The sequence below is a fragment of the Harpia harpyja genome, chromosome 5 (assembly GCF_026419915.1).
Source record: "Harpia harpyja isolate bHarHar1 chromosome 5, bHarHar1 primary haplotype, whole genome shotgun sequence".
In the NCBI taxonomy this organism is placed as follows: Eukaryota; Metazoa; Chordata; class Aves; order Accipitriformes; family Accipitridae; genus Harpia; species Harpia harpyja.
This window is the reverse complement of record NC_068944.1, coordinates 41,388,974-41,416,196: the sequence shown is the minus strand read 5'-3', so window position 1 is coordinate 41,416,196 and position 27,223 is coordinate 41,388,974. Positions and strand designations below refer to the sequence as shown.

General features: G+C 35.4%; 1 protein-coding gene across 2 annotated transcripts; it reads left to right on the top strand.

Moving 5' to 3' along the window:
- The first annotated feature begins 388 nt into the window (after positions 1 to 388).
- Positions 389 to 23,902, top strand: PPP1R42 (protein phosphatase 1 regulatory subunit 42). Of its 2 annotated transcripts, XM_052788561.1 has the most exons (9): positions 389 to 714; positions 1,813 to 2,023; positions 4,275 to 4,441; positions 4,896 to 5,034; positions 7,201 to 7,317; positions 13,220 to 13,337; positions 14,642 to 14,770; positions 16,033 to 16,185; positions 23,613 to 23,902. In XM_052788561.1, exons 2-9 carry the CDS (start codon positions 1,895 to 1,897, stop codon positions 23,615 to 23,617), a joined length of 957 nt encoding a protein of 318 aa, XP_052644521.1. In that variant the 5' UTR covers positions 389 to 714; positions 1,813 to 1,894; the 3' UTR covers positions 23,618 to 23,902. The 2 variants fall into 2 exon arrangements, with proteins under 2 accessions (XP_052644521.1, XP_052644522.1); XM_052788562.1 differs by lacking the exon at positions 389 to 714 and having other exon boundaries at positions 1,686 to 2,023.
- The last annotated feature ends 3,321 nt before the right edge of the window (positions 23,903 to 27,223 follow it).

Sequence of the window (27,223 nt, the reverse complement as noted above, 5' to 3'; positions counted from 1 at the left end):
CCACAAGTCGCCTCAGGCTGCCGCCCAGAGCTAGTGACCGGACGGCGCGGAAGAACCCTGCCCGCCTGTGCTCGCCCCACGCCAGGCCGCTCGCGGCCCGCGGGTGCGCAGGCGCAGCCCCCGCCTTCCCCGCCCGCGCTCTGTCCTCGAGGCCGATTGGGTGGGAAGGGCGCGCGCCGCAGCCGGCGGCGGGAGCGCTCTGCCTCCTGGGCTGTTGGCGTGTGGTTGCCGTGGCAACCAGGGGCGGCGGGGGGCGCTCGCGCCTCCTCCCTGCCCGCCGTCCCTCTGCCGCCGCCGGGAGGTGAGAGGGAGAGCGGGGTTGGGGTTGGGGTTGGGGTTGGGGTCGGGGTCGGGGTCGGGGTCGGGGTCGGGGTAGGGGCAGGGGTAGGCCGTGGGGTGGTTCCCTTCTGGGATGGACGTTGGGAGCGGATCCTGCCCCCTACCTGTCCGTCTTGGCTTGCGGGCAGGGACATCAAAGCAGCCTTCCCACGGGTTGTGCTGGGTGGCGGTTGGTCCCTGTCGTCGTCCAAGCTTTCTGCTGTGGGGGACGGGGACGGGGACGGGGACGGGGACGACGGTGTGAAATCACGCGGCCCTAGGAGGTGGGGGATCGAGGGAGACCTGCCTCACGCGAAGCACCCGCGCCGGCAGCCCGGCTTTTCCTCTGCTGTTACTGCTTGGTTTGGAAGAAGGTCTAAGGGCGGGCTCCGAAAGGTGTTTGTATCTAAAAAGCAAGAAAGAAGCACACTTCTCAGTAAAAAAAACCCAATGTCCTTTCAGCTCTCTTTCTTCCCCCACCTTTAAAAAAAAGACAAAAACCAAAACCTACATGGATAAGGGGGAACTACTGAGCTTCAGCCTTGCTTATACATAAGGAAGTTTCTTTTGTCTTCACAGTTTCAGTCTTTGCTTTTCCTCAGTTTCTCATAAATGTGATACTGGAAAGGAGGATTCTCCGTGCCTTGGTTTATGTGGCTGCATGAGTTTTAGGATTGGGATGCTTTTTGCTGTCTCCTCAGTTGTTTTGATACACTGATGTGGCGGTATTATGTATTGGCTAAAATACATAATGTATTATGTACTGGCTAAAAAAGCAACTTTTTTATTCTGAGTTGTTAAGTTATATTCATTAGGGTATTTTTAGCCCCAGACCATTTACACATCCAGTCTGAAATATGTGTCTTGCCTTCTTCCCTTCCCCCCATTCCCTGATTTATAAGTACACTTGGAACAATGGCCATAGTTTAAAAAAAGGAAGTTGGTATTGTTGTGAGAGACTTTACAGTATGCCTCAGTGTGAAAAACTCAGTTTTTCACTGTGCATAACAAATGCACATGCAGTTGTGTGCATGACAAAAGGGCTGTGCAGATGTATAAAGAGTACTGTAGCTTTATACCACTTCTCACAGCCTGTAAAGCCTGCTATAGAGTGTGATGTATTTTCTATCTAATAATTAGGTTATAAGCTGCCATTAATTAGTTATTTAGGTGTGAGAATTACTTCTGCTGTGGACCATTGTGCTCATATTTCTGTATGAAAAAGATGAAGACTAGTGTACAACCTTCTTAAGCACACTGAAACAACAAATCAAATATAACAGTCTATTTTAAATGTTATTTAATACACTAAAAGTTTGAAAAAATGACAGCAAGAAAGGGGTAGGTTTTTATAAGCAGCAAAGACCATACATAAATGTGTCACTGTAAGCAAAAGTGGAACTGGTGGGGAAACATCACATTTGAAGTACACATGTAAGCTTTGTTGAAGACCTGGGGTACAAGTAATATAACATTTTTCTTTTTGTTTTTAAGGCATTTTATAAAACTACTTACAAGAGCACGTGCAATACGCTATTAAAAGAAGCAATAGAGCGGTTTGGCCTATTACAGAATTATGGTTCAACTAACAATGGACCTAATTGCTAAAAGTGTCAGTCACAAGAATCGCAATGAAGAGGACTTTGGACATTATCTGCGAAAAATAACTCATCTGAATTTATCAGATAAAAATATAGATGCAATAGTAAGATTTATTTTTCTTTATTTCATTTAACCTGGCTATTCAAATGTTTTGTAGTTACTGTTATGATGTGTTGTTTTATAGTTGGGAAGACAAACGAGCAAAGCCAATTTTCTATTTTATAACAGCTATATTATGTTTTAACATTTATATTGACTTGCAGTTAAGCCTTAATAATACATGTTTGAAAACATACTTCAGCATTCACTGCTGTTATTGTGTGGAACACTGCTTGTACGTAGAAGTGTTTAAATGGATTTTAAATGCATGGCATTTGAAATGTGAAAATAATCTTTCAGCTGTAACTTTTCATATAAAACATCAAAGCAGGTGACTGTAACTCCAACAGTCTGCAGGGTTTCTTATTACTGAGCTGACACTTTTTTCTTTATGTGGTAAAAATCTTGTTGAAGTATTTTACTTACCTGAAACTGTAAATATATATCATGTGTAGCAGACAAGAAGGATGTTATCAGTACACTAAATATCTTTGCCATTAATTAATTAAAATAGAAAATCCATGTAAGCAATTACATGAGAGATGAACTGAAGTGTTAAAGTGAAGTACTTTTTGCTGTATTTCACAGAACTATTATAGAAATCTGCAGCTCTAAAAAAAAATCAAAACAATTTGCTATTTTTATTATTTCATACAGTTGCTACATTGTAAAGGAGCTTTCAGGAAGTCACCAGAATGGAAGTGATAACTCCACCTGCTTACCACTTCAGCCACTTGAGAAAGAGAATATTTCAAATTAATCGTTTAGACCTGACGCTTTTCCTATAGAATATAGCCAGGCCGTTGCCATTGAATCAGTAGGTGTAGGACTTTTGACAACAGCGCTCTAGCCCTATTGAAATCTAGCTATAGTGTTCTTGGAGACTTTACGTCTGAGGTTAAAAACCAAAGTTCATATTTTCAGCAACAGTTTGGTTTTTTATTTAAGGACTTGTATTTATTGATGTTTACCTTTCTAAAAATGCGAACCATGGAATAGAAGAAGATGTAAGGAACTAGTAATTTTGCAGATCAGATTTTATTTTTTTTTAAGGGAAGTAGTAATGATATTACATACTATTAAGTGTAACACTTATTTTATTCTCGTTAATGCCATATTTTTTCTAGTCTTGGGAATTTTACAAAGAGTTGTTAACTCGCAGCACAATCTTTTCAATCTATCTGTGATTTATTCCTTAGATTTCAGAGGAAGTCTGAGAAAGGAAAGGGGAGTTCAGGAACAGGATATAAGCCAAGTGAGGTTAACAAATTTGGACTGGTGTAGTGGCTTTTTCAAATTAGTCAGGTTAAAATCTACGGGTTTTTTTGAAATTGCTCCCAGGGGCTTGTTCATTTAAAAAATAATCCATGACCTTTTCATTTTCAAAGACTAAACCTGCAAACTTAACCCAGTCCTCCTTTCTTTGAGTTTAATAATAGGAAATTTATGCAGGTTTCAGTAGTCCTGAGTTAATTCATATCCCCTCAAGATACTGAGCACATTTTGAAATTCCTGAACCCTGAACAACTGAATTGTTGTGTATGGTGGATTTCTGCTTTAAAAGTGTGATTTCAGTCAAGAAGATTAAATAGTTTGTTTTATGTGAACAGATTCATGCAAGCAAATGGGTTTATTCAGCCCACTCCTAGGAATGTGCACAGCCATAGCAAGGTACTAATTTGATCAGTCCATTTGATTGGGACTGGTTCATCAGACGCCATAGAGAAGTTTTACAAAAACCCTCATAAGAACATGTGCCCTTTTAGTTATTTAAGAAGAATACATTCAAAGAAACTTGACATTTGAGTGGAATCTCAAGACTCGGAAGTGTATTAAAATACACTAAAGTGCTAGTTTTTATATAAATAAGTATTCCTTTGCCAAGAACTGGTTTCCATTACACCACTGAGGTTTGATGGAGACAACTACACAAGCAACAATTGTGCTTTTCTGAAATCCACCTGATGAAGGTGGGTAAGGCAATGAAGTCACACAGGATGTGAAGTACCTGCTGATGATGGGTGTAGTCCTCAGCTTCTGTACAGCAGAATATTAATGACAGATTTCAGTCTTAAATCTGATGATTACTGACACTAACTCAGTTTTTCTAAGAAAAATAGTTGTTAAAAGTGTTTATTAAAGGTGAAAATGTATAAATCATGCAGCAGAGCTTAAATATAAAAACAATCAACACCTTCCAGAAGCAGGCAGTGAGTGAACTCTATGCAGCATTAATTTGTTATTTTTCATTTCAGGGTGACCTCTCTTTGTGTAAAAATCTTAGAGTGCTATATTTATATGATAACCAAATCAGTCAAATCCAGAACTTGGACTTTGCTTCAAATATAACGCACCTTTACCTTCAGAACAATTGTATTTCATGTATAGAAAATCTCTCATCACTGAAAAACCTTGAAAAACTGTAAGTTGAAAAGAATGTATTTATTTTACTAGTGAAAGAATAATTATTACACTAAGAAATTTAAAAATTATGTAGCCATTAAGGTCCTTTCAGCTCTTAAATTATGTTTTTCAAATAAAAGTAATTGCATATTATTTTTTTGATTAAGTGTTCTATGATATAAGTAATGACATACCATCTTAACATATTTATTTGTATTTTAATTATTTTTCAGCCATTTAATAATAATAATTAATAATGATAAGAATAATAGCAATATATAAAACCGCTAAAAAAATCTTGGATCTGTTAGCTGTATGCTCTACTCATGTGCTAGGTTATTTACTTTTTCTATTATAATTTCCAGGTATTATTCAACAATGCTTAAAAAAAATATTTTTTTTAATATATTGAGGCCTAGTGTTTGCTTTTACTTTCAAAGTATATTAAATCTATTTTGTGTTCTATTCTGCAGGTATCTGGGGGGCAACTGCATCACTGTAGTAGAGGGTTTGGATAAAATAGAACAAATAAGGGAGCTACATATTGAAAATCAACATCTCCCTCTTGGTGAAAAGCTTCTCTTTGATCCAAGATCTCTTAGGTCCCTGGCAGTAAGTACATTCTGAGAATTTCAATGAGCCATTAATCACTAGATCAGTATTTTTAAAATAAGTGATTAGGACTTGATCACTCTGTTTTCCTTTTCTGTCAATTGGTGGCATTTTTTCAAATTCTACCAAGGGACTCCCATTCCAGTTCTCACATAAGCAAGGAGTCCAGCAGATTCTACTTCTTCATTTATTTTTCTATGAAAGATGGAAATGAGAATAAAAAGAGAGAGGAAGTAAGGAAATATGTGGATGCCCTATACCAACAAAATGTGAATAAAGTAAAAAAGGGGTAGGAATTTATCACTGTTAGTTATCTTAGTCTGCTTAGTTTGTAGTGAATTAGTTTGTTGGTATTTCTCTGACTTGATTGTTAAATTAGTTTATTTAATGCCTTTTGTATTTCTCTAGAGAATGCAATGGCCGAAAAAAAGGTACGAACAGCTTTTTTTTCCTGGATATTAAAAGCAACACAATCAAAAGCATTCAGTTTTAGGTCTGCAATTTTTCTATGTTGTGGTATGTCAAGATTTCAGGAAAGTCAGCTTTTGAAGTTTTCTTTCAACATGTTAATTGCTCAGTAAACACCAAATGTATTGTTGAAGCGGTTAAAAAAAAAATACTTTATTTACTAATGGATGTAGTTCTATACAAAAACCTCATCTTGCTCTATCTCCCAAAGTGTAATCAGGGCTTGATGAGCTTTTTTTGTGAAGATGAAGAACTTGCTGCAAAGTGAGTTCTTTTGTTCACGTGTATATCATAAACATTTGACCTAGCTCTAATTCTTTCTGGTTTGAGATTAAATAATCTAAGACATGTATGGCCATTTTCCATTAATAGAAATGAGCCATTCTTGTGAAAGCACTTTTACTTTGTTCCTTCTATATTGGGGAAATGACGAAAGTAGAGGGAGTTTATATAGCTATAATCTTCCCAGGATGATAACTCATAAACTTCAGTATTTTTCAGCATCCTGGCCTAGAGTCACTAGCATTTTGTTCTTCGTGGCTTTTATTTAAGGTCTTTTGGTGTGGGTTTGGTTTGGTTTTGTAAGAAACACTTTGCATTCTTGACCATGTAACATCTTTGTGGAAGCTACATGTAAAAACATCCTATTTTTATCCTTCGAGTGCAAAGCGTTTGGTCCCTCTTTAAGACATCACTTCTTACTTAACCTTCTTTTATCTGTTTCTGGGTCTTAATGCCATGAGAGATGAAAGAGCCAAAAACATGGGACTATATAGCTCTCTGTGTACCACAAGCAAATGTTTTGATGATGACAATATCATGAATCTTTTGACTGAGGAGATTAAGTTTATGCACTGTGTGTATCAGGATGATACTGGTAATTTCTGCCTACAATGTAGATCTTGGTCAGATTTTAGAAGGGGGTTACATTTCCTGTATACACTGCTGAAATAGACATTTTCTAACTAATGGAAGTCCCATATCTGGTATAATTCTAAACTCACTGGATTAGGTGTCCTTTTTCATCTTCTAGAGATATAAGCTTCTTGTTCCTTTTATATGAAACTACATTAAGTATTTCCTGAGATAAACACCTGAAAACCATTTACTTTTTATCCAGAATGTAAAGATCTCTCTAACTATTGTCTGTTACAAAAGGTAAAGTGCATTAAGTGACTCACTAGTGTTCCAAAGAAGGGGCAAGGAATAGAGATATGTATACAGAGAGGTTTGTAGGATCAAGCCTGAAAGAAAAAACCATAGCCTAGCTGTTAAATGGGACTACGTGTGTATCAGATATGGATTTCAGCTCTATGCAGTTCAGATGTAACCTTGGAAAAGGCAGTCAATTTCTGCGTCTGTTTCATACTTCAAATGTAGAGTTAGTAGCATTTGCAGAACTCTGTAAAGCGTTTGAACATGCTTAGGGAAAAACAAAAATTCTGCATTTACTAAGAGTTCCTGAAATAATTGAGAAATAATCTTACTTTGGTTTGACTTCAAAACCAGAATAAGCAGCATTTTAGGACAAGATGGAAAGCCAACATAAAACAATGTGGTATGTGGTAGTTGTATTTGCATGTTTCTGCTTCATATGCTTGTTCTTCCTTTAAGAGAATTTTCTGTAAGAATTTACAACTTGACTCATGGCATGGCATGAAGAAAATAATTTTCTTTTTTCTGCTTTTCTTCCTCCAGAAATCTTTGTCTGTGTTGAATATCAGCAATAACAACATTGATGAATTAGAAGAACTGGCAGTTTTGGAAAATCTTTCATATCTTAGAGCAGCTGACAATCAACTTCAACATATGAAGGTATTAAAATAAATATTTGTTCCATTTAGTATGGGTGATAAGAAATTAGTCAAATTCATCTTTATCACTAAATAGATGAGTAAAAATAGACTTTACTTCTACATTTACTGAACCTCTGACTTTTCAAGCATGCTGTCTTTTCTCATCCAAAAATCTTGTTGAGATTAAAAATGGAGAACTGTTTATCTAGGATGTCCAAATGTCCTTTAATCCTACATGAAGTGGCAATTGTGCATGCATCTATCTATCAACTGAGCAGTAAATGCATGGAAGTTATAACTATAATTATATTATAGCCAAAATGTAGAGTTAGTGTGTATGTTTTGGCCATCTGAATGACTATCAGTGGCTTAATTTGCAAAGATGATGTGGCCATTGTTTGTTACCTAACGTGCAAAATTTTACCATATTACAGTTTTTAATTCTCTATTTTAACATACATAAAAGCCACTTCTTGGATATCAGATCATCTAGCTGATTTTGCAGCCCTTCTAATATCAAAATGACTTTTTGACTATTGTTTCTGGAGTAGCGTAAGAAGTATTTGTCATGAAAGAATACATTTAATTTCTTTCATAAATTTCTGCTAAGGAAAGATACGTTTTCATAAGCAAGAGCTCTAACTTGCACAGTAGCCACTAAAACAAATGAAATGAAAGTATTTTTGCTCCTCCATTTGCAGTAGTGAATGTAGTTCAAACAGAATGTTCTAGACTAAAAATTCCCAGCTTATCTTCTCAAAAAGGAACAGGAGTATTGGCCTTGACACTTCTCATTATTTTATAAGTTACAATGTCTTCTACTTCTTGACATAAAGAGTAGTTAAAAATATAATTTTACTGTCATGCTAGTAACTGAATATCAAATTTATGTTGAACAGTATGCTGACACCATAATTGCATGGTGGAGGCATGAAACAAACTTTATAAATGACTTAATAAACACTGTTTTCATTTAATATAAACCATAGGCATTAGTGTTCTGGGTTTTTTTAAATTTATATTTTTATTAATAAATACTAAAATGAATTGGCTTAAATCATAGCCCAAATCACCAAGACAAAGCCTTGATTAAAATAAACTGTTTCATTACTGGTTTGCATGTACATTCTATTTCCTTAGAAAAGTTAACTTTCATTCGTTAGTAATTATTAAAATAACTATTCTTATTACTTTTTAGAACACTTCATATCTTTTACATTAAATTAGGCAGTTCTGTTTACTAATGAGGAGATTCCTGTATTTTGTGTCAATTATCTAGGTGGTCAATATACTTTATTTGTATACTTTATTTGAACTCTTAATTTTTTACATTTTAATATTAAAAAATGTTGAATGATGCATTTCTTTTTTACTAGAGGATTATTAATGTATTGTATTTCAAGCTGTGTTTCTGGCCAGCAGTTTTGATTGAATTCATATCAAAATACAACTCATGTAGGCCTTTGCTGGGTAATTAAAACCATATTGAATGTGTTGGCTACATCAAAATAACAGTAAGCTTTTTTAAATAGGTAGTCTCTCCAAAGATTCCCTTTTGAAAAGGACTCATTTTCTAAATAAAACATATTACAGTGATTTTTTTAATTGTCTTTTTTCTTTCTTATAAATACAAAAAACTTCAGTTGTGATGATCTTAAAAGAAGATTGTCTTAGCCAAAGAACCAATTATTTTTAAGAATGAGGATGCCAGTTCAGAGACATCATTTTTTACTGTCTCAGAGGAAAACATAGTATCTTCTGAAAGAGAATAAGGAGAGGACAAAAAGAGTGCATTATTCAGTAACTGTGTATATATTATTTAATCATTATTAAATTTCATTATTTCATCATCAGGAAGACCAGAGTTAATATTTACCCAAATCAATTAGACAATTAGATTTCCATGTTACATGGTCACAGCTTTTGAAAAATCATGTGGTTAGCATTTGAGTTAGCTGCTGCTGCTGTCAGTTACACTTGGATCAAGCTCTAGTAAGTTTTGAAAGTGACTGTCCTGTGTGTTTTCTAAACAATCTCCAAGTTTTGAAAATATGGAGCAGATAGGGTATTTCTATTCATATCTTTGCAGACCTGTAAAATTAATGACCGTATCAAATGTGTCTAACATATAGTGTAATGCAGCTGGATATCCAACTTTCCAGCTACAATTACTGTGTTTTAGAGATTACATTTTAGTAGGCTTTACTTATCACTAATATAAATTCTTATTTAAATAATAAAAAAACCCAAACTGTTGAAAAAGCAGTAGGCCATGCAAAGTATAAAAAAAAAAAGTCAGTTTTAGCTCTATTTAAGAGGGTTTATCTTACAGTGAACATCTAGCAGGAGAACAATCTTACATATCCAGTAACTGTAAAAAAAAAAAATAGCTGAGGGAAGTTTTGAGTATGTTTCAATTTTTTTGCAGCCCTGAATTTCATGATTCCATGACTTACATTATTCTACAACTGTGATAGCTGAAAGGATTTTAGGGGGTATACAATTGTACTACATATACTTAACTGGTTCTGCTGGCTGAACCACTGAACTTCAGCAAAGGCTCTTTCATTCCCATACAAGCTGCCTCCATTCTCCTCCCTCTTGCCTCTCTGTTTTCAAAACTCAGATGCATACCTCTTTTTCATGCCAGAAGGTCTGTCCCCTGTTTTGCCATTCCTGCTTCCCCATCACTGCCATCAAGAACATCCCCAGCAACGTCTGGCATTGATCACAGACAGTGGTGGTGACAGAGAAGTGTCAGAGAGCTCTGTACCCAGCTCTGCTTCACCCAGTGGGAAGAGAAGCTGTAGAGGAGCCATCCATGTCTGAGCAGGGCTGGTCAACAGCAGTGATCTGTGTAGCAGAGGTAGATGGTTGCAAGTATAATATGGAATTTTGCAAAAGAGGGAAATGTGAAAGGCATAAGAAATGCATGAAATACAATCTTCTCATGTAGACTTTTCTCACTTTTGTATAATTATTTTATATCTAAACATTTATCTCCGTTTTTTCACATTACTATGAAAACCCATACTCCCTTGCTTTTCAACAATGCCACGTTGATTTCAGTAGAATTGAAAATTACAGCTAGTAAATTCAAGCACTTAAGGTTCTGGCTAATTCAGGGCATTGCTAACAATTAACAGACATCAAGGCATATGACCTTGTTTCACATGACTGAAGTTTATATAATGCAGTCTGAACAGTAGACAGAACAAAATTTAAGTCATTGTTCTCAGTTCATGCAAAATAGCTTACTATGACTAGCTACCATATGTAAAAAGCATGTCTTAGGTCAGTTATCAAGAATATAATTGATTTTAATAGAATTGGCTTTTCTTTGTTTTCTGTTGCTTGCTTCTTCATTTATTTATCCTATCGAGCTTCTGGTTTACTTTAGTCAGGTTCACAAGGACTTCTAGGCTGCAGTGTATTTAGGTTGGAATACTAAGGGAATTTTTTAAAAGCACTATTCCTATTTAAAAAAAAAACCACAACTATTCCTGTTTACAAAAAGCCAGAATATTATTTATTAATTAATTACATTAGGTTTGGGAAGATTATGACTTGTGTGAGTATTTGGATATATAGAGAAAATATAGCTAGAAATACCTATAAAAATCTGTATTTCCTAAGTCTTTAATTTATTCAACCTCTGCCCAGTATTGATTATGACAAGAGGATATCACAAAAGATTAATTCATTCGCTTCAGAATTGAGTCAGAAACAAGAGAAAAATTATAGATTTTCTCAAATAGATTATGACAGGTAATCAAAATGGTGACAAATTGCTGTCTGTAGATGTAGTTAGGACAGTTGGACTAGATGTTTCCGATAAAAACTGGAGCATACTGGTCAAATACCAATTCTTAAATGGCCATCGTTAATTGGTAAGAATGTTATTGCCAGGACTACAGCTGCCTACTAAGGCACTTGCCCTTCCCCCTTTCCCCCACCCCGATGGAATATAATTTGCTCATCAGTATTTTGTAGCAGACCTCAAAGTGATAGCATGACATGATCATTTATCAAACGGAGACTGCCCAGAAGAGTGTCTGGTCCCTTTAGTACAGCTTATTGAAAGGCTGGGAAGTGAAAGCACTTTATTAGAGACAGGAAGGCAATGAACAACTAGAGCGTATCGAAAGGGTAATCATATTTCAGCACGAGATTAGTGTGCTCTTAGATAAACATACACTGGAGTAAGCATGTTCTGGGTCATTTATCAAGTAAGTAACAGCTAACAAAAATCTACAGGACTCTTTGTATACATTCATCAAAGTTAAACTGTATACATTTTATTTCAGTAATAGACAGTTTTGTGTTGCAAAACTATACTTGAAAAAATTCTTTCTAGTGAAATCTAGAACACATTACAGATTTCAGTCACAATGCCTGAATGCTCAGGTAAGAATAGATAAATAAATACACTTGCTACATGCTATTTCTTTTTTAATAAGCCTAGCCCAAAATATTTTTCCCCTAAATTGTTGTGTTTGTGATTAAGTGTTAGCACCTGAACTGTGGGGGTTATCATATTGCTATTCTGATACATGCTGATAAAGCTTTACTGTGAAACATTATGAGATTTATCAACATTTCTTCATGTGGACTGGTCCTCAGAGTTTCTTGCTTTTTTTTATCAGTCTTGCTCCTCACAGAACCAGGCTTTTGCTCTCTATTTTTCTAAAAAGATGTTATCATCACTGGATAACAATAGATGATAGATGAAAAATTGTATGGTTTGGAGGTGTGAGGCTCTGCTGCCACTTCCTCTTCCATGTGATTTTTCTAAGCTTGTATTATATAACCCATAGAGTATTCCCAGGAGGATTTTCTACCAAGGGAGTAGAGCCTGCAAAACCAGAATTCTCCCTGCTTGTGTTACCCAGGTGATTTTCTAAATTTGAAGGAGCTAAAAGATATCTGCATTGCTAGATACTTCATTATTGGCATCAAGCTACAAAATTCTACAGACTTTACAGTTTAGAATCTGTCTCATCATGATTAGTAGATTTTTTCCAAATTATTACAACTGTAGAACATAAGTTCTCTCTCCTCTTGTATTCATACAGATTGTTTTTAATCCCTTCTTAAGCTTTTCACACATATAAGGAAACCTATCAAGAATGACAGTTAAGTGAAATTTTGAAAATAAAGTATTTCAGAAAGTAGGGTATCTGAGTAGAAAGGACCAATCTGCTAAGGTTTGCATCCTTTTAACTTTAATTTATTGTATTTAAAAGACAGAAGAAGTTTTATCTAGGTCATACTGCCCTTGGGTAACCAGACAGAAACTCAGATGGAGAAAGGTATATTTCAAAAATTTCACTATTTGGGCCAATACTATAACTGACCACCCACAGTTATGTAGGGGGTGATTACTGTTTCTCCAGTAAAATACAGTTTTACATATATATAAAGAGAGAGGAAGTCTACTGTGGTTTGCACGAGTTTTAGCTTTTTTTAGTCTGTTCTTTCTCTGTGAAGTATTTATAGTTCCACAAATTTTTCAAAATCTAATTGGACACCAATACTCTAAGGGTTCTGTGAGACCATGGGGATGCATTAACAGACATTACATATACAAATTTTTTGGCTGGGAACTCCTCAGCTTTAGGTGCTTATAAGTGGGATTGTACTGGTAATTTTCCATAGCTGGCATTACTGTATCCTTAAAAATGCAGTTTTCCAACTGCATCACCATTTATTCTGTGCAATTATGATATATTCAGGGAATGCGACACACCACTCTATTTGAAAATGCACATTCTTAATGTGCATATTAATACATGAATAGTCTCATTAAAGTTATTTCTGTGTACAGGATTTGGGCCTCACTGAACAAATTGCATTATTATTGAATTTTACTCTGGAGTGGGAAAAATAATGACAATGTTCTGTTCTTGTATCAATTGCAGGATTTGGAAGTTGTATTAAACAAATGGACAAAGCTACGCAGAATGGATCTTACAGGAAACCCCATCTGCCACAAACCAAAGTACAGGGACAGGATTGTAGTACAGACACAAACTTTAGGTAAAAAATAAAACCAATAGCCAGCCCCAAAACCCACCCATAACCCTCACTGTTTTAGAAGATAATCAATACATTAATCATTCTTAAATTGCACTGTGTATGTAAACACAATTACTGCCATAGATATTTACGTCAAATGATTAATTTTTAATTTATGTACAGGTAATGTAGCTAAAACTGCTTATGTAATCAACTGCACAAACTGTGTTGCTTAGCTTTTGCTATTAGTAGTAGCCATCATTCATTTTATAATAGATGATTGGTGAGATTGTTGTAAGACAATAAGACTTTTTTTGTGTTCATATTCCAAATGTTGTGAAACTGATTTTCAAAGATAAGTTTATTCTACTCCCCTATCAGCCAGTAGTAGTTGCTTAGGTGTTTTAGTTGTACAGTTACAGTTGTACAGTTTATACTTTACTGTGTTTGAATTTATTACATAACATCTGTCCTTAAAAGCAGTTTACACTTCTGTTATGAATGTATTTGTTAATGTTAATCTTACTATGATGCAGTTTACATTATTATTTTGAGATAATTTCAGCATAAAAGAAAGCAACTTAGTCTTCTATATGTAAGTATTCATACTGTAGAAACAAGTAAAAAATACCTGCTAATTTTTTACTTTTTTGGATGAAGGTGGCAATTATCTTAAAAGTTGTAATTGCAGAAATTGCTTTTCTTTTTTCTGAGTGTACAAAATACTGGCCATTAAGAAAAAGAAAAAGCCTATCTGCACAATGAAAATAACAGTGCCTTAGGACAGTTCTAATGCAACCTAAGTTTGTGGCCAAATGAGGTATTTCATTTGGTCTTACTCAAAAATGCAGATGCAACCAAGGAAATATGGAGCATAAGCTTTATGGCACCTAAGTGAGTTAAGTTAACCTTAAAGAGCCAAATCTGTCTGTCTGTCTTCATGATCAGTGGGTTTCCTTGACTGCTAAGACATGCAGTTTCTCTCTCTTAACCTGAATTTCTGCATCTATATATATCTTGTGTGAGATCATAGCTTTTCTTCAGAAATTTCTATAAGGTGTTGCATGTTAACTGAATGTGAAATATATATATTTCCCTTGAAAGTTATAAGAATAATAGATACTTTCTTTTGTAATTAAGATGTGTCAACTCACTCTTGCAGCTTGAATATGAGTATCAAGCTGTTCAGGGTATCTTCTTACCACAAGACAAAGAAGAGCAAAAAAGGTTTGAAGAGAGCAAATATAGAACACATTACATACAGCTTTGTACAGCCTTCTAGTTAACTTCGGGTGTTGCAAAAAATGTTCTCTTCTCTTTGACAGAATCCCTTGATGGGAAAGAAATTAAAGACATGGAAAGACAGTTCCTAATGAATTGGAAAGCCTCCAAAGTTGCCAGGAAAAAAACCAAAGAAAGAATGACAAATGAACATGCAGCCTATCTACATTTTTGTAAGCAAACTAATCAATTACTTCATGCTTATTTGCAATGTTATAGAAACAATAAAATAGCAGCTAACAGTAAATATAGTAAGAATGAGACTTGTACTGGTGGTGAGACCAAAACACAGGAGTAGAAATTGAACTTTTCCAATATAAAATTTAATTTTAGCACTAGTTTGCGTGGTGTTTTTTATCTCCCATCCCAATCTCCCAGAATTATGGAAAGGAGTAGCTAGTACATTTTGAATGTTTTTAAATACTCATCATTACTTTCTATATTAAAAAAATAAAAAGTGTTGGGCATTCTAGAATAAATATGCATGAAATACAACAGACTTTTAAAATCTATTTGTTGATACTTATTTGATCTGTGTAAATTGCCAGTCTTTTTAAAGGCCTACGCAAGATACATGTCTAGCAGAAGTAAAAGTTTTAAACTTGAAAAGGGAAAAAAAATGTCTTGGAGAAAAAAAGCCTTAAACCTAAAAGAAAAGGCAACATGTTCTTGAAATAGGAAAACAAATTAGTTTCAAAACTCAAGCAAAACCTGAAATAAACTTTGAGTTTTTTAAAAAATGGTGGGGTGGGGTTGTTGTAGAGTTGTAGAGTTGACTGCAGATTAAAACTTGAATGACTTAACAGCAGGATTTGGAAACAGACATTTGACTTCAAATTACTCAAAATGGTTTGAATGACCGTATTTATAAAATAAAATGGGTGGCAGTTACACTGTTGCTTTCAGAAGATAAACTGTGATACCTAACTTGGGGGAGAAAGCATGTTCTTTATAGCCATACTATCTCAAATTATTAATTCATGAAATCTCATGAAGATCAGTTATTTTTGAAGACATAAAGTGAAAAGCACTCAGCCCGTCAGCCTCAACCCCAGCCCCAAGAAAAGTTGCAGTCTGCTCAGTGTTTGGAAGCCATATGTGAATGGCAATGGTTCTGAAAGTAATATTCTGTCTTCTGAATAACTACTGATATAAGGAGGTGCTATGTAATTGAATTTACTCCCTTTCAAATAACTCTACCTATATGGGAATACCTGCTTTAATATTCACCTTCATCAGTGTTTGCAGCACTTTCCATAATTTCATACAAAGTACTCCATTCTCAATTATCAAATTTGAGGCATTTTACCCTAAGGCTTATTACACTGTTTTCTTTAACAAGTTATGTTGGAACCTGTGATCAATCATACTGAATATTAAAATAGATATGGTTTGACTTGTATTGAATTAATCCTTTTTTCTTTGTTTTCTGCAGCTGACTTTGAAACACCTCATCCTATTCTTCCCTTTCACTACAGTCACTCTGTGAAAGAAAAAACAAATTTTTTAGTTTTGTCTGAGATGCACACAGTTAAAAGAAAACCTCTGCCAAGAATCCTGGAAAAAAATAAGTCAGATGAAAACTCAGGTATGTTCCTCAGACATCTTCCTCTTAGTTCTGTTGGTTATTGCTTGTACAGCTCTTACTGAATCAGTTAGAAAATGAGTACATGAAGGTAGAATTTAATCTGAAATCAGTTTCAGGTTTTTTTAACCATGTTAGATTTCAGTTTCTGGTTATAAATCAGTAGACTAGCTAATAGTAATAACTTTACTCCAGTGTTACTAGTTTCTGTCATATGCATTTGATTGTAATCTTCCACAAAGGTAAAATAATATCAAAGTTAATTCTTGGAAGTATAGTTACTGTCAACAACATTGGTGAAGGTTGATCCCGTGCACACAGTAATATGCAGAAGGAGAAACAATTACTTTTCATCATTACAGCTTACTTCTGATAGACGTGTTCCAGTGTGTTATATACTTGATTAGCATTTTCCTGTAGCATCAGCTCAAGACCATAAAGATAATCAAGAAGGACAATCTGATGTGTGTGCCTTACAGACACTTAGACATTAGATGAATTTAAACAATTCAGAGTTTAGCATATGTATTCCTTACTCGCATAAGCAGCCTTGTGAACTCTAATGCAACTGTTTGTGGAAATAAAATCTGGTCATAGGGATTTGCAGTTTGGGACCTATAGTTTTTCCACTTTTACCTGTAGTAATAATTTAGTTCAGTATTTGGGACCTAATACCACTCCTTCCAGATTTTTAACGCTACTTTTAACCTAACTGTTTTATTATTTATCAGCTGTACTGGCCAACAAAAAAACCCATAATTTATGCAATGCTGTAGATAAAATGAATAAATAAATTCAACTGACATAGGTATTCTTTTGTAACTAAATTACTATATGTAACATTTTATTCTACATTCAAATCAGAATTTATTAGTGTGTTTGAAAATTTAACAGAGCAACATTTAATACTATTTTATTCTTGACAACTTACCACTTTCCATTCCATTAGTTTTGTCCCTACTGATTATTTGTTCTGATTAAAAATCGCTGCCTTTCCTTTGAGAAGGGAAGAAGAATTACAAATCACAGAGCTGCTCTCTTCCAAAGTATCATCTTTGTTTTTCATATGACAATGGATATATTCCAGCCTAAAAAGAATCTGAACTTGTCATATATGTGCCCATTCTTGAATTTTTTTCCTGCTGCAGAAGGCACATAGCAGTGGAGAAGTTTAAAAACAAGAACTGCAGGATCAATGCAGTAGTTATCACAAAATATTACTACTACATGGTTATCTTCCAGTGCATAATCCAGGCTTGTGAAATTTAGAGGGGTACAGGCTAATACTTATGCCATACGAACATGCATTTTTTTCTTTTAATTCCATTGTAAAATGAGTTCGTCCACATGCTCAGTGTTCTGTCAGCTTGCATTTCATCTTTATTAGCATTCTGTCTTTTGGGCCAGGCTGAATAAAACTACACTCTTCATTTACCGTTCTCCTTAGTTCTAATAAAGGATGATGAAACATATGTGTACAGCACCTCCCAGAAATTTATTTTCTTCAGTGTAAGAAATTCCGCTACCACCTTTGAAATAAAGCATTCTGATTCTACTCTACTATGTTAAAAACTGTCGCATTGTTGAGCTTCTTTGCTTGACAAGAATTTTCCCAGTGTTAAGAAGCTGGAGTACAATCCTGTCCCTGTTAAAATCCCTTTTGACCCTAGAAAGGCAAAGATTGCTTCTTTCATACCTGATTTGAATAAAATATCTATATTTGTATTAATTTACATTTGCAAATTAAACAATTTGAGTGATTTTTTTTTTTTTTTTTTTTTACTATTAGTCTAGAAGATTTTACTCTGATTCACATTAAGGTTAGAATCAGATGACATGCATTTAATATTTTCAAAAAACTTGTAAGCAGAGCTCTTATCTTGGAACCTGAACGTTGCTGCACATGACAATTTCATGTGTAATCACTGATCTTGAGATGTATTCTAATCTTGTTACTAGTGGAATTCCATGGAAACCAAAGAGTCTTGGGAATTACTTAAAGGTTTGTGAATTCTTTAAAATGTTTTTTGGGGGAAAAATATATCTCAAAATACAGAAATATTCATTCTCAGAGTATATGCAGATATGAAATAATGACAAATCACAGTATTCCCTTGCCAGATCCAGTAATTAGGGATATGCATAAATGTGCCCACAAGTAAAGCGAGGAAATTTTGTCAAACTGAACAAATACCTGTATTGTTTAATTGAAATTCAGTATCAGACCAAAGAAATTAGTGAATTTTAATCCTACTCTCTGTGTTAGTCAAATAAATTATCCCAACAGATGTTTCCTCTTTCTCTATACATGCTAGGTGATGTTTGACCTTGGCAACTGAAAAACAGGCATTAAATACCTTTTTAACCTACATCTAAGATCCACTGAGGATTACATTACAGCTCAAACAATGAAAAAAGCCAGTTATTACTAGATTACTGAAATATGTCATTAATCTTTCTTTGTTAATGCTATAAAAACAATAGCAATTTTATATTGGATTTTAAGTTAGTTTTGAACACTTACAGAGAATTATGGATATTGGCAGGAAGTAATTAAAAGAAAACAAATCACTTAACTATTTTAAAGATACCCAATACCTTCCAATGGGATACACTATTATTAATTTTCCCTGAGTAGAGAAGTTGCTGAAATTTTGATGTTGTGAACTTAGCCTGTAACCAGCAGTTTCTGCCCACATTTCCTTACTTGTGGAATTAAATATTGTAGTAGGTATTCGTAGCACAGAATTTGGTGGGAAAGTCACCTTTTGTCTCTCCAGTGTATGTTATGTGATTAGCAATATGGTAATATTTGTAAATGATACAGTCAATGTATAATTAAGTACACTGGATTGTGCAAACTAATCATAAGCCACTCTCCTAGCCACCATGCACATTCTGCATAGTTTAAGTTCTAGTTCAAGTGGAAGGAAGTTGCAGTGAGGAATGTTAGTTCTCCCTCCTCTTAGCTCTTCGGTAGGTGCTCTTATCAACATTGTATTTATTTATTTTATTAAATATTTATAAATGCCTTGAGTTGAGGTGATTTGTGTGGTCTGGAATCTATAGAGTAATGTATATTTGATAACAGGTAAGAATGTACATGTTCTGCATTTATACTGGGCTTTTGTTTATATGACTCTAACTGGCATCATAATAAATAGAATTATTAAGGCCTATTATATGACAGTTTTTTGGGGAGTGCTGATACTGAGATTATACTGATTGTTTACCCAAAGCATAACTTTTACAATCACATGTTTGTTTCATATTACAGAATATAGTTCTCATATTTGAGAGGGTGGTGGGGGAATATGTTACCTCCAGGTAACATAAATCTTTTTCTCTTACTGAATATAAATTTCAGCAAACTTCTGAAAATTCAAAAATAAAATATATTTTCAGCCTTGGCTTCAGGAAAAGGAGAAATACAGAGTTAAGAGGCAAACCAGTGCAGTTTTAGCTGTGCACCTTAGAGCTGGTTTTAGCCACTGAATAGCCTACAGGCACTCCAACTGTATTCAGAATTAGGTGCATTAACTTTTTGGAGATACCAGCTGGAGCACTTTGGCAGACCTGAGAGCATGTTTTAAACAGACCTGGAGTGCCTTTTCCAGCAGCTATAGCCTATCTCACTGCCTTTCCTTGGTGATGGTGTTGAAGGAAAAATGTAAACATCTCCTCAGTGAGGTCTAGAAAGTATCAGTCAGCAATTAGTGATGAAGGCTGTGGAAGAGAAATGTAAGGAATTTACTTGCCATTAAATTACTGAGCCATGATATAGGATATGAAAAGAGTCACTGTAATGCTAGATAAAGCATAGGGATAAAGAGATGAAGTGAAGTTCTGAAATTAAATAGTGTTGCTGAAGCAAAGCCATTTGAATGGAGGTCAGGTATTAGCAGTTTCTGGTTACTGTGGCCCATGTGAGGTTTCAGCAGGGAATTCAGCCCGTTTAGTGGTTGGCTCCCTTTTTTCTGGAGGATATGCACTACCTGCAAAGGTGAGTGTTCAGTGCTTTTGTAGGATCATAATTAACATTACAGTAACGTGTACCTTCATGGTATTTTCTGTATCCATGATTATAGCCTTGATGAATGTGGTGCTGAATGATCTGCCCATGATAATTCATGATTTGTTTAGAAGGAAAAATATAACTTTGTCATTACAAACATGCAAGATGATATACAAATGGCATTATCTTCTGTCTAAACTTAAATTTCAGTAGTGGTAATTAAAAAAAAAAGTAATTTTAATATATGCCAAATCTGTAGTACTTAACACTGCCGCATCATTCAGCATCCTAAAGACAGTGATAAAAGGCATCCCTTTTTAGCCATGCCCCTGCCTCCCCACTCCAGTTCTCTGCGCTGCTGGCTGTGCCCAAAACTGGGAAAGAGAAAAGATCTAAAATACAGTAAGAGAACATGTGCACTGATAGACCCACTGTGCCCTTGAAAAGAATAAAATGCTTTTTCAAATCGCCGAGAGAGAGTGCGCATCTCCTGATGAGCAGATAGCCCGCTAGACCACACATACTCCTACATGTCTGGATGACCAGATATCATATAGACACATTCTTGTTGGGAGGTATATGCCTCTGACTGGCAAGCTGTCAGGAGCACATTTGCTTGCACTGGTCTGCTACCTCTTCCAGGAGGTACATGCTATTTCCTAGACCTTTAGAAGACCAAATGGCACGTGCAACTTGTCAGCCAGTAGTAGGTCAAAAAATTACCGGGACACATCTGGGTCTGCAGGCTGTAACACACTTTCAAGAATGTTGAAACCCAGACTTTTTGAAACCTTCTACATAAAATACATGAATACTTAGAATAAAAATTTAGGTTGGAAAAGACCCTTAAGATCATCAAGTCCAACCATAGGTCAATAACATTTTAAACAGAATGCACAGAGCGCGAGGTATTCAGTGACTTTAGAGTGAGTTGCATCTTGTAAACGTCTCCATCAAAATTGTATCAGGAATGAAGTACTACTTTAGGATGGTAAAATGCAAAAAGCAATCTCAAAACTTTGCATATCTATTTTTCAGGTATTACATGTTCACTATAACAGCTATTAGATAAATGAAACAGACATCCAGTATGCAGTGTTTACTTTTCTTCTATCCTTAGATCTTTGTTGTCAAGTACCTTTCCAGACTACTGTTGAGATAAAAACTCAAAATTTCATAGCATATTTAGCCTGCTGTGTTAGCATTGCACATTTTTATTGTGTAACTGATTTACAAAATTATAAAAATCACTTTTATGTACACAAAGTATGAATCAAATTAACAAAGTGAAGAAATAATGCTGTGTTTTCAGGTTTTTAAAACAGATACCTGCATGGGAGATTTAAAAAGTAATTTGAGGTTAAAATAAAGACTGCTACTTGAACAGGATTATCTAAATCAATTCTGTAATAACTTCAATATAACCCTGGAAGATAGTCAGTTGAAGTCAGTTCCAATAAACTAATTTACTGCAATGACATAAACACTGTTTCAATATTTGCCTTCCTGTATCGTATCACACATTGTGTAGGCATACTCCCATATCTGAAAAGTTAAAAGCAGCTGCTTTAACAAACTTGAGGTGAAAATGCAATCATTGTGCTCTCATCTAGCAATATGAGATGCTACGTTTTGGAGGACAGCATTACAACCACTAGTTACTTAATAACAGCTGTACCTCCTCAAATTCACTTCCAGCACCCTGGGATGCATCCCATCCAGTTGCAAAGACATGGGCATGTCAGATTTGCTTTAGTGGTTCCTAAATTGATTATCATCTACTGTTGGTAGTATTTCTCCCCAACAAAAACTGCTCCTAGGACCTAGAAGGTGTGAGACCAGGTGTGAGTAAAGATTCTGATGCTCTCAGAGGAATCTGCAGTACTGTTGTAGCTTTTTGGTGTGTTAGAAGCACCAAAAGGGAAAAAATAAGGCATCAGTGCTTGAACACCTCCCCTTGGTACTGCTCTGACCATAATTAGAATATATGTATAGATACATAAGCTTTTTAATAACTGTGTACACACGCAGTATTTGAGTTACTGATCTAAAGTTCAAATGTGAAATCAGTAACCAATGAAAAATTCCTATTTTTCTTAAATGTCACATTAAAAACAGTGCAAGGTGTAAGTTAATTTAATGTCACATTATTTCTTTATATATGCAGGTATAAAGCAGTGCATAGAACTGCCTGTGATACAGCTATAAAAGCCACACAATCCAAAAGTTCTGAGATTGGGGCAGAAAGGGAAAAACATAACCAAAAAGTTGAGTCAGTGTTCAAGATGTGCCCATTGATTTTTGAGGATAATGATTCAGATACGTGATCTGTTAATATGGGAAAGTATGTGATTGTAATTCCAAGTGTAACTGATAAAAATAAGGGGATCTGAAATGCTCTTCCTTGTTTTTCTTATGATTTTTTTATCTCGGTGTACTGTGCAAAGTAGCTATCCTGACTAACAGAGCTCTGAGGGGAATCAATTAGTATGTGAACCTGCTTATTTGCAGTCACTAAATCATAAATGTATATTGTGACTGTAAACAATACATTTTACTTTGCTAGGAAAAAAAAAAACAGTGAGGTTTTATTTTAAGTCACGTGGCCTTGAAGGATTCTAGGAGTTCACTGCTAAAAAAAGATGTATTTAAACCTTACTGCTTCAATCAAGTAACACTGTAACCAGAGACTACAGAAAAGACTGACTACATCTTTCTGTTCTCTTAATTCTGAGCAGAATTAATTGCTGCATCAAAACCAACATAAATCAGAGCCAGCTGTGAAATGATCCGTGTAATAGACTAATACTTTTAATTCAAAATGAAATTTGGAGCAGTAAAATCTTCCTCTCTTGGAGAGTTAATATATTAGACTGTCATAGTAATCACTAATTACATGTCCAGTAAAGTTGGCTATAATCAGTTACACATAGTTTGTAGAAAAATGTTTTGGAATAAAAGACTGAGTCTTATCTGATTTCATTTGTATGAGATATTGCTTTGATTATTACTAAGATTTTGTTTCTTATGGAACTTGAAAATTATCGGTATTTGATACAAATTTATGTGGAAAAAATTGTTAACTGTCACCATCTTTGTGTGTGGAAAAAGTCGGTCAATTTTGTAATAAAAAGGAATGTGTAATACCCCAAATGGTCAGATTATGTCTATTCAGATTAGTCTGGCCCCAGGTTTGGCACTGGGGAAAAAAAAGGGCTTTCACTGCATCAGTCGAGATCCTCACAATAGGTAAAGACCTTTTTTTTTCATCTGCAGCTTTTGATAACACTGCTTATAAATTTTGTAAAAATGTTGTGTGGTCCTGGGAAGCGTTAATGAAGACAGGAACAACAGGGGCTTTGGTGTGGTTCTGACATAAAGATCTCATCTGTCCTCTCTGATCTCTCTGATGTAGGTTGAAGAGGAATCTGAAGTAACAGCAGAAGTAAGTTGAATTCTAAAAGCCAGAAGTTACAGGATGTGAAGATTTGGCCATTATTGGATTTTTTTTTTTTTTCCTCAAAGCTTACAAAGAAAGGTACTGGTGTCTCTTTGGATATGTTATCTGTGGTTTTGTAATCTCCAAACAAGACAAAATGAAGTATGTTGAATTTAACACTGCCTTTAAAGAGCGTTCAGAAAAATAAGGGGACTGCCTATTTATTTAGAAGCAATGCTTTGTATTAAAGGCATGTAAAAACATCAGCACATGGTAGGCTAAATTGCTTGCCTAGTTCTTAAACTTCCTCAAGAAAGGAGTTGTTTTGAACCAGTATCTTACCTAGTTTGTGACCTGAGTACCCAAGTACCTGCTTCTTTCCATATAAGATACTCTTAGCAATTATGCAGAGGCATGCTTATAGTCTCTTACTTCAAGGAGAAAGGAGCTATTAGCACATGATTTTTGGAAGATCTGTAGTCCTAAAAAATAATTTCCATCATTTGGACTTTTCCCAGTTCTGGTGAATAATGTGGAACAGTTAGGAAAGAAGGCACACAAGAAGATTAATGATATCTGTGCTGATTAATTTTTGGATTGGGAGCATTACAGATTAATTTTACTTCCAATTCTGCTTCAAGTGGGATTTGAGTTTGGCTGCTTTGCGCTAGTTTGAGTAATTAAATGAATGCTCAGGCTTCTGATATAGGAAAATTCCAAACGTACAGATAAGGAAAGCCCAGATTGTAAATTGCCCCTGGAATAAAACCTTTCCTAATGGAGTTTCTCTGTATGAATGTCACCTCAGCATCTTATGCTTCAGACACTCTCTGAAATAAGAAAGGAATTTTTCCTGAGTAAGGAAATCAGGATCTATCTTTTTGCATTCAGTGTTTTGTGTATTTTGTTATTGCTTGTATTTTATTGCCCTTTGATAAAGATAATTCAAATGAATTTAACTCCTGCAAGCATTCTCCCTTTGAACAACAAGATGTTTATCTTCATTATAAAAGAAATGGATTTCCAAAACTAAGGTAGTAAATGAGTGGTATTATAACCCTAAGGTGCCACTTGCTTCTGTTAAAGCTAGTGATTGATTTGCCATCAGAATAAGAAAAACAACAAATAAAGCTCTGACATGTAGCTGTCATTATTAATCCATTACTGAAATTTGCATTAACCAAGCATGTTTTAGCTGTCGTCATCAATGATATTCACGTCGAGGAAGACAGAAAAGCATACATTTAAAATGTTGCTTCTTGTTTAGGCAATTCCCAGAGAAGAATGTCAATACTTCTGGTAAACATGTTTAAAGTGGCAGCTGCTGGATTACTGACTCACTGCAGTGCATTAGGAAGTCACCTCCTGATTTTTATAGCACGGCGTTATCTGAGGAAGCCTTTCCACCTGTACACTTCCCTCTGCCTTACACACACCCATTTAAAAATGTTTAATGGATTTTTAGTATTTCTCAATGGGGGTTATGCTGTGTAAGCCATCTAGAGCGTGACTTACTATCATACATTCTGAGTATTTCTGGCTTTAAGATTTTAATTTATTGTACATTAAATAAAATATTTAAGACCTGAATGAATTATTCCCTGTACAGCACAGGCCATGGGGTTTCACACAAAGAATCCTGCAGCCAAGCAACTTGCATCTAGCTAAACCAAACCCCTATCAAAGTCTTCCACTGGTGAAACAGCAAAGTGGGTCTCGCTCTCTCTGGATCTAATCTCCCTCTTACTTTCTATATTCTGTAATAGTTTGGCTACATCCCAGCTGCATACATGTATGTTCAGTTCCACTCTTTGGCCTGCTCTAAACCCCTGCGTTTTAAGTCTGCGATTCCCCCTGAGTGCAATCATTCACGCTGTCATTTGATGCATAAATATTGACACTTCAGCTCCAACAAAGCCAGCCCTTACCCTGCTCGGCTCCCACTCCACTCACTCGTGCTGGCTGCAATGCTGCGCTTCTCACGGAGCTGCTAGCAAGGGAAAACTGTGAGCCAGATCTCCTGGGGTTCTCATCCTACACCCTGGTTTTCCTTTCTCTTTTCCTAGAGTGCGAGTGGCTGAGCTAACAGAGACCCCTCCAAATTGGACACCTATCTTGTGATCTAGAATGGAATAGTTTTGAAGTATTTCCTTACATATCTGTAGGTGTGAAATGGAATTATGGCGGGATCTCAGTATCTAAGTCTTTAAAAAGACTTAAGTCTAAATAATATAAGGCTAAGTCTTACTATTATGCTCTAACACTTACGTGTACACACATGCTAGAATGGAGCCCGTAGATATATTTTTAAAGTAATTATTACCAAGAAAAGTGGATGTCTGCTTCTTGGTAGTAGCTGGGAGAATGGAATATTAAACTCACTTAAGCCTCTTTTTTTCAACTTGCCTCTGAGAATTTTGTGATTAAAAAAACCCAACATTTATTTTTTAAATATTTGGATTTATGGCTCTGGATGAAAAAATCTAAAGAGAAGACAATTTTAAAGGGCGTAGAAGAGCAAATTTTAAACTTTTTTATTGTTTTAGGGTTGTTAATGAAAATGTTCATCAAAAAACTTTGTCATTTAAAATGGGACTTTGATTAAGACAACATTTTTGGAAGCTAAACTACTTTGATCAGCAACTTGGGAAGGAGAGATGAAATTAAAAATGTTTGTCCTATTTTCTTTTTCAGTGTTAAAATCTTTCTTACAGCATACTGGAGAGGCACTGATGTGTTCTACTATTCCAGTATTAAGAAGCAGCTCTACCTTTAGTAATTTAGAAAATACAATAAAAATTCTTTTGCTACACTGTAATATAACATATTTGACATAACTGCTGAATGTGCTGTAGTCCTACAATACACTAACACCATGCATTTGAAGCAAGGAAAAAAAGTATTTAATTGGAAATTTGCAAAATATTTGTTTGGGTTTGGAATGCTTTTCCTGTGAAGCAGAAATTCTGAATTTCAACCTATTTTTACTCTCCCGTGGCTGTGTCTCGCCTTTGATTTGCTCCCAGGCTACAGCTGGAATCAGCGGGACCTGACCAGTTAAGGCCTGTGCATGGCTTTGCGCCATAACTGTTTTACTCAGATGAGCAACATTTCTGCTAGTCTGTCAGTAGTACCAATAACCACGCTTCGCCGTACCAGCAGACAAACATGCTTGTGAAGTCCTTATACAGAAGTGGGAAAGGGAGAAAATGAACAAACTGGAAAGAAACACCATGAATGTTCATGCTGAATTGTAGCTGTAAAACCAGAAAATAATTTGACATGAAGGGAGCAAAGTGTACCTGGAAGAACATCACACTGTCTCTGGTAGAACTTTTTCTTACCTAAATCACACTGGAAATCTGGCTCTTCTGTGACTCTGGTGTTTCTCAGATTTGAAATATACTGTGGCAGGTAAGGCAGGAAAGTAATTCTCAGACATTTATCTGGGAAAGAAGAAGAAGAAACAGCTGCAGCAGCTTGTTATGGCTTTAGACTTAAACAGTGGGTTGATACAAGAAAATAATCACTGGATCTCTTCGTGGTTACAACAGAGGAGTCGTCTTGTGGTGGGAGAAAGTCTTGAC

What these genes read in the sequence shown, in the direction of transcription:
- PPP1R42 (XM_052788561.1), top strand. Translation starts at nt 1,895, where the DNA reads ATGGTTCAACTAACAATGGACCTAATTGCTAAAAGTGTCAGTCACAAG. An exon ending in ATAAAAATATAGATGCAATA is followed by an intron (nt 2,024 to 4,274) that starts GTAAGATTTATT and finishes TTTTCATTTCAG; the next exon opens with GGTGACCTCTCTTTGTGTAA. An exon ending in AGTACAGACACAAACTTTAG is followed by an intron (nt 13,338 to 14,641) that starts GTAAAAAATAAA and finishes TCTCTTTGACAG; the next exon opens with AATCCCTTGATGGGAAAGAA.